Consider the following 8,385-nt stretch of genomic DNA (forward strand, 5'->3'; position numbering starts at 1 on the left):
TTAGCTTTTAAAAGGAAGGGAATTCTGACATATACCAAAACATGAATGAACCTTGAAGATTTATGTTAAGCGAAATAAGCCAGTCACAAAAGGACAAATATGTGATTCCTCTGATATGAGGTAGCTAGAGTAGTCAAATTCAGAGAATCAGAAAGTAGAATGGTGATGTCAGGGGCTGGAGGCAAGAGGACATGGGGAATAACTGTTTAATGGGGACGGAGTTTCAGTTTGGGAAGATGCAAAAGTTCTGGAGATGGATGGTGGTGATGGTTGCACAACAATGAGAATGTATTTAATGTCACAGAACTGTACATTTAAAAAATGGTAAAAATGGTAAATAGTACATTATGTATATTTTACCACAAATTAAAAAAAAAACTTAGGGGTATTGGATTTTGGTGCCTAAATAGAGTGGAGACTTGAAAGAAAGAATGAACTAGAAATAAATTTCTCACCAACTCAGGTTGATGATAAAGAAATCTTAGCATAGCCATAGAGCAGAATATACATACATACATATATACATATTTCCTGAGAATTCATAATCACAGATCTGCCTTCACATAGATTTGAGGCCCAAATTTATACAACACAATTTGGTCTGAGAACCCCCAAACTGAAAAAGTAACATAAAATTAGGTTCTCAACGAATGATGCCCTGGGATAATTGCAGAAGCACACATTCTTTCATTTTTGTTTTCTAAAGAATTTGTTTTATTTATTTATTTGTCAGAGAGAGAGAGCAAGCACAAGCATGGGGAGCGGCGGGCAGAGGGAGAAGCAGGCTCCCTGCAGAGCAAGGAGCCCAATGCAGGGCTCGATCCCAGGACCCTGGGATCATGACCTGAGCCGAAGGCAGACACTTAACTGACTGAGCCACCCAGCAAACCGTCTTGAGTGGAATATATTATTAGAAGAGCAAAGGCAGGAGTGCAATCCTGAATCTTGACCCCTACCTCACACCATACCAGAAAAGTGATTCCAAATGGATTATAAACCTATGTGCAAAAGGCAAAACAACTTTTCTAGGAAATAATATAGGAGAATATCTTCATATCTTTGGGGTAAGTGAAGATTTCATAAACAGAACGCAGAAAGGCCTAGCAACCATAACAGAACATAACACAACGTAACAACCATTAGTGGGAGTATGAACTGGTACAGCTACTTTGGAAAGCTGACAGCATCTATATGTATGCCTTACAACCCAGCAATGTTGCTCCTAGATATATACCCAACGGATATGCCACAAAGGATATATATAAGAATGACCACAGCAGTACCACTTGTCGCCACCCAAACAAAGAAACAATCGAAATGTCCATCATCAGTAGAGTAGATCAATAGTGAACTCTTCATACAGCAAAATGCTATACAGCAAGGAAAAGGAAAACTACTGCTACATGCAATTGCATAGATGAATCTCATAACATACTGCTAAGTGAAAGAAGCCAGGCATAAAAGAATATACACTATATGATTCCATTTATATAAAGTTCAAATAACTGAGATTAATTTATGTTGTTAGAAGTCAGGACAGAAGGGGGTCTGAGGGAGATTCTGGGGTGCTGGTAACATCCCATTTCTTGATTTTTGCATTGGTTGCAGACAGATCAAAAGTTCATATCTGAAAATCAGGGGCACCTCGGTGGCTCAGCTGATTAAGCAACTGCCTTCGGCTCAGGTCATGGTCCTGGAGTCCCAGGATCGAGTCCCTCATCGGGCTCCCTGCTCAGCGGGGAGTCTGCTTCTCCTCTGACCCTCCCCCCTCTTGTGCTTTCTCTCTCTTTCTCATTCTCTCTCTCTCAAGTAAATAAAAAAATCTTTAAAACCAAAGTTTATATTCTGAAAATTCATTAAGCTGGAATTTGTAATGTGTGCACTTTTTGGTATGATGTCATATTTCAATCAAAGTTTACTAAGAAGTAAAAAGCTATGGTATAGTCTTTCTTGAGGGCACTGTGCCAATGAGAATAAAAGACCTCAAAAGTGTTTGTGTCTGGACCCAGCAATTCTACTTCCTATGAAACTAGTCAGAAATATAATCAAATATTTATGTATCAGGATGTAAATTTTAATATTTTAAAATATATGAACAGTAAGAAAGAACCTAAATATGTACTCAGAAGGAACTGCTGGAATAGATGTGATATAACAACAAGGTAGAATGTTATACCATTTTGAATATTCATGTTATTGATTATCTAAGAGTATACAGAAACTATGCATAACATCAGGTAGAAAAAAAAGTACAGTATACTGTTCCAATTTTTTTCCGAGTATATGTGTGTGCATGTGTAAAGGAAATGTAAATGAGAGAAATACAGCAAGAAACGTAACCGTCCTTACCTCCAGGTGTTGTGTGATAAAGAAATTTTTCTTTATAATTTTGTTTTCCAATTTTCTACATTGAGTACATATTATTTTTATGATTATGAAAATAACTTAATAAGGGCATAGCTACCCTTGTAAATCCAGCTGCATCTGAGAAATGCTTAAGATTATTTGGCAACATGGAGGTCAACAGCCGGTCACTGTTGCCAGAGCCATGCCTTTGGACTGAATGATAAATGGGAAGGGAAAGAAGAGAGACTAATTACAAATGATTCCTTCAGGTACTGTGGTTAGAAAGAAGAGGATCTTGACAGTCTACAATTCTTACTCAATTCTTATTCTCTATTTAATTTCTTTGACAGTCTACAATTCTAATAGTCTAAATCAGTGTTTCTCAAACTTGGCTGCACAATGAAATCATTGGGGAAGCTCTAAAACAATACTGATGCTTGGGACCCTCATTCAGAGATTCCCATTTAGTAGTCTAACTGACGGACTGGACTCCCTAAGGGATCTGAATGCAAAGCCAAGGTTCCATTTTCTTTCATCTTCTCCCCTGAGTAGAAGTTAAATTCCTTATCAATAATAGCTTCCCATATATGTATGAGATGCGCTGGGCACAAAGTAGGCACTCAATAAACAGTTGCTTGTTGGCGGACACACATCTTTCTGGAAGATGCTGGGCACATCCTTATGGTTAAGAGATTTCTTCTCCCTAGCTTGGATGGTAGTCCAGATTCAGAGAGAACCATGGAATGAGGGGACTCCTTGGTCCACGGCTCTTATGGGCCACTGGGTAGCTTACATCACCCTTCCAAAATGAAGCCACAGGCTGGTGAGTCAATGGCTTATCTTCCTGGGGATGCAAAACAGCTAAGATGAAAACTGCACTCAACAGCATAAGTAAAATCTAAAGGGAGCAAAACTCAGTTATACTATTGGAACATCAGTTTTTGTTACTGAAATGATTCTAAGGATGACAACTGGGGTTGGCTAGGGATAGAAGTCATCTAATGTGAAGCAGGAAGAGAAAGTAAATAATGTTATGAGCTTATACATGCTTATAACATATTAGTTCACAGGCCTTACAAAAAACCCATGTCAGATGGGTATAAGCATCCCCATTCTAGAGATTAGGAAGCTGAGGCTCAGAGGGGCTAGGCAACTAGCCCAGAGTCACAGGGCAACTGATAAGAAAAGATCTCAAGTCTTGTCTATTTGACCTCAAAACCTATAATCTCTCCATGGCATCAAAATGTGACCTTGGGTCATGTAAATGATGTCAAAGGGCATCCACACAAAACCTTCATATTAGACCCTAGTAAGAGTTCATGTTGTCAGCAAGTCAGTAGGAGAAGGGATATTCATTGAAGTAAGGGATGCTGAAACATGACATTTTTCTTGGTATTCAATAGTCTCTGTTAGCACTTAAACAAATGAGGTTGTGGTCTTTCTGGAATAGTTAGTAGAAAGATAGAGGGGTGGCTTTCACATTCTTTCAATTCAACTAATTTTATGAAAAAGAAAACCACATAAACTACGTTACTACTTCGGTTTACAGGAATATGCCCTGAGGAAATTGTCCTGGGGTATCCAAAGTCCAAGAGAGCTTTCTTAAATAGAAGTCCTGCCGTTAACAATCTGTGTGATTTTAGGCAAGTCGTTGCCTCTCTCTTGGCTTTGATTTCAAAAGAGAAAACAGAAGCCATTTCAATAAACTTTGAGGGCTACAGATACTTTACTGATCTGATACAAGCTATGGATCCTTTCCCAAGTGATGCAACTCTGCACGTAACTGCACAATTCTGAATGCGGATTCTGGTTGTTCATGGATCTTCCAAAGATTGTTTGTGGACCCCCAAAGAACATACTAACCCTTGACTGAAAACTCCTGGCGTATGTGATAATGGAACTGCGGTCATGCTCGCCAAAAAGCCCTTATCGTTTAGAGATACAACCGGAAATATTTATGGATGAAATGAATTGAAGTCTGAAATTTGCTTTCAAATGACGCAGTGTATTTGGGGAGGGATGGTGGTGGTAGGGGGACAACAGGTGACACAAGATCATCCATGAATTTGTCATTGGGGAAGCCAGGTGATTAGTTCCATGACTATTCTTTATACTGTCTTCTCTACTTTTGTGTCTGTTGAAATTTTCCATACTAAAATAAATTTACACAATAAAAATTATCTATAATTTAAAAAATACTCCAAGCAGATGATCTCTAATGTTTCCAACTCCAATAATCTATGATGTAGCATTCCAAAGAATCTGCAAAGGAAATGGACTTCCAGAAACATGCTATGGGCTCAGGGCACTGAACCATCCCACTCCTCTCCTAATGGACTCTGCACTAAAGGGTTTATTGTGGCCTCCTTTTCCAGATATTTCTGTGACATTCCATTTAATTATCTCCGTAAGTATATTTTTGGAGGAAGAGTAGCAAAACCAAACACAAAGAAGCTAAACAAAAATTGATCTAATCATTTCACACGTGGCTCAATTCATTTTCAAAGATTTCTTAAGAGAAGACCAAAATACTGCTGTAAATGACTTTGAGCGGCATGTGAAATACGTGCTTAGGATGTTAGGGGAACCAGGAGAAAGTGAAACAATATACAAGCATGACAGATAGTTGTGGTGGAGGGCGGGGCTCCAGAGCTCTGCTGCCCAGGGCTCTCTCCCGGCTGTGTCGTCCAGCTAGCTATGTGATCTTGGCCAAGTCACGCAACCTTTCTGAGCTTCTGCTTCCTTATTTATAAAATCAAAGAAACAGGCAACCTCCCTCATAGGGTTATTGTGAAGAATCAAGTTGTACCTGACAGGCAGCACACATTCAGTAGATGCTAACCAGAGTTCTTTCAACTGTGTAAATATAAAAATGGATCTTATAAAAAAGATGTACGATATAGATCACAATGTTATCAGTAGTTGTCGCTGGATTGTGAGCCAATGTGTCATTTCCGCCCCCCCCCCTTTATTTTTGTCTGGGCTTTTCAAATTTCTACAAAGAGTATTTTGTTCCCCTTATAATCAGAGAACAAAAGTCTTTTAGAAGGTAATTTTAAAAGTCTTTCTTGCGGAAGTTTAATGCCCAGAGAGGCCTAACCCATGTTGTATCAAGTTCACAAACAGACCGCTTGAGAGGGGTAAGGTGGAATGACTACAATTACCTTGTTCATACTTTCCTTACTATGCTCTCATCTTCAGGGTGGAAGACCCCTATCAATGGCAGTGAGCTTTCAAATCTGGCACTCCTGGTGTAGAATAAATAGAGACTTCTGTGTCATGCCCTCCTGCCCCCTTACCACACATTCCTCCATTCCAGGAGCTGAGCTTTTTTGAGAGCTTGGACCCCTATGAGAACATCACCAATGCTACACCATAAAAACTGACATTCGGGCACACTATTTTGCATTCAATTTCCTGGGGTTCATGGCCCATCCCCTCCCCGCCCCAGGCCATCTCCACTGATTAAGAACACCTAAGCCATGACAAATTTCAGAACATACACAAACACTTCAGGTGTGTAGACCACTTTGAGAAAAATTGGCATGCACAAATTTGAAAGCATAGTCAGATAAATCAGTGGATAATTATGGGTATTACATATGTAGTTTTTGCTCTGCCAAAGAATTTGCATCAGGATATCTATAAATAGCAAACCCATATAGTGTGTTTAAATCATGCCACTGTATACGCAAATGCTAAGCCCTTTCCAGAACACACCTACTGCAGAGCAACAGGCCCAATTCAAAAAGTTTAGTACCAGTTTCACTCTTGAGTTTTGCTGCACTCATTTACAATCTACAAGATCATCTTCAAAATGGCCACTAACCCATACGCCTTAGGTAGCTGATGGTCAATGAGAGACAACGATGAGACGCCCAGAAACTTCCGGTCAGAGGAGGGGTCGTATGTGTGTGCAGGTTATGAAACAGCGTTGGAGTGGATCACCTGTGGTGCGGTGAATCCCCTTGATCTCAGAAAGGAAAGGGATAAACATAGAGTCCTTACACTGCACTGGGTCATCTTATGTATTCTTCACAGCGACTCTGGAAGGAGGGGCTTTTGCGCCCATTTCCAACCGAGTTTTAGAAAAGTTGACACACACATGCCCCAGATCAGACATTTATCGGGGGGGGGGGGGAGACAAAATAAAGATAATGCAAAGCTCTCTTTGATGGTTAATTTCCAGAGGCTGAGATGTGTATAGTGCCCAGCATCACTTAAACCAAGAGCCACTTGGCTGTGATTTTGATCCTGCTGATTTGTCAATGGCTTTTAGGGATGTACCTAAAGGGAGAGAGGGATGGGACTTTTCTTTGCCCCATCTGCCCTGATCTCCAAACTGGCATCCACCTTCCCTTCAGTACTATACAGGAACTGCCCAGCATTCCAAAGATGTCTGGGGAATTCACAAGGAGATCTGTATAAATAGCCAGGAGCCCTGCACTTAAAGAAATCCATATCACCACAAACTCCATTTTATGATTTTCACCCCAGGCTAAGATGCCATTTGGCATGTCACTGCTAGCAGGGCATTTTACTCAATCCTCTTTCAAGATTTCCAAACCTGTGCCCGGCCCCCAGGGGAGTCTCAGAGGAAGTGGAACCGTGGCAGAAGTGCTGCGGGGCTGGCTTTGTAAGTGTGTTAGTATAACTCATAAAAGCAAGTGTAAGTTCTCCAAGTATTAACTTCCACAAGAGGAACCTCAACTTTCCCACGAATGTGGCTTTCCCCTTTGCTTAGCTTTTCTGAAGTTAGGCGTGAGTCCTTAAATTAAGCAGAGTCTCGAGGACCCCTGTGACACAGACAACCCTTTACTGGCCGCAAGCGCCCTAGCTTTTCTGGAGGTGTATCCCTCGCTATCATCTTTCAGAAGCAGCTGACACCTACACGTGCTTTGGGCACCAGCAGGCTGAAAGCACAGAACCACCAAGCCACCAACCACCCAGGAAAGCGGTCTCTGAGCCCGGAGTCAGTGCGCACTAACCGGCGTGTGCTTGAGGGGAGAAGCCAAGCGCAGCCTCGGGTCTCCGTGGGCAGGAGGCTGGGTCCACGCGACGTGGTCCAGCAGCGTTACAGCGAGTCCTGCCCTACATTCAGTCTCAGGGGAGCCCGGGTCCCAATAGGGGCACGTCTCCCGCCAGCCTCCGCGCCAGGTCGGGGGAAACGAAGGTGGACCGAGAGAAGGACAGGAGGAGAGTGAGTTCGTGTTTTCTTGGGGCAAGTGTGCGCGGTACCTTGGATTCCTGGCTGCTGGTGGATGCTGGAGAGGGCGGCTGCTCGGCGCTCGGCGCCTGCTTGGGCAGCCCGTCCACGCCATCCTCGCGGGCGCCGCTCGGGGGGATCATCCTGGCGGCGCGGGAACGGTGTTGGGCTCCCGGAGGAACAGCGAGGCTGGCCTTCCCGCCGCTCGTGCTAGCTCAGTGGCGGGTCCCAGGGATACTCATCCTCTCCCCGCCGCCCACGCGCTCTCCCCAGACCTCTCCCGTGCGCACGCCCGTCCCGCGCGCCCGCCGCCCCTCACCGGCCAGCGCACTGGCGGGACTGGCAGCCGGCAGCGGACGGGCGGCTCGGGAGCGCTCGCGGGCCGCAGGGGAGGCGGGGCGGCGGGGCGGGGCGGGGCGGGGCTGCGCGGCGACCGCCGGGAGGGGGGAGGCGGGGGCGAGTGGGGCCCCGCGGCTGAGGGGGTCCTGCAGCCAGGCCGCGCACGCGCCGAAGCCAGCGAGGGGTTCCCCAGGAGGGGTAGTGGACGGAAGAGAAAACCCGGGAAGGAGTCAGCCAAGAGGGACCACCTGCAACAGCACCCTCCTTTCTCACCCTAAGGAATAGCGACTCCAAGGGAGACGGTGACTTAGCTAAGTTATTTATAGGGCTCAGTGACGGAGAGCGGGGAGAGCTGGGGTTCCCCTGCTAGAAGGCACTCTGCGTTCCCCCATTCAGTTTTGGACTAAAGCAGAGGCAAAATGCAAGGAGGCTGTGTCCTCATTTTGTTGTGTGCGTTTGTGCTCAGCCCTCTAAGCATTTTACCTTATTTAATC

The 8,385-nt window shown here is 44.2% G+C and overlaps 1 protein-coding gene across 4 annotated transcripts in view; it reads right to left on the bottom strand.

Moving 5' to 3' along the window:
- The window catches only part of STAC (SH3 and cysteine rich domain), a 156,183-nt gene extending 148,488 nt beyond the window's left edge, over positions 1-7,695 (bottom strand). For all 4 annotated transcript variants that reach the window (XM_028107233.1, XM_028107232.1, XM_088021442.1 and 1 more), the window contains exon 1: positions 7,585-7,695. In XM_028107233.1, the coding sequence (XP_027963034.1) occupies positions 7,585-7,695 (111 nt within the window). The remainder of the gene's footprint in view (positions 1-7,584) is intronic.
- Positions 7,696-8,385: the final 690 nt, after the last annotated feature.

The sequence above is a fragment of the Eumetopias jubatus genome, unplaced genomic scaffold, assembly GCF_037043125.1.
Source record: "Eumetopias jubatus isolate StellerSeaLion01/CBP00866 unplaced genomic scaffold, mEumJub1_p1.0 scaffold_1, whole genome shotgun sequence".
Lineage (NCBI taxonomy): Eukaryota > Metazoa > Chordata > Mammalia > Carnivora > Otariidae > Eumetopias > Eumetopias jubatus.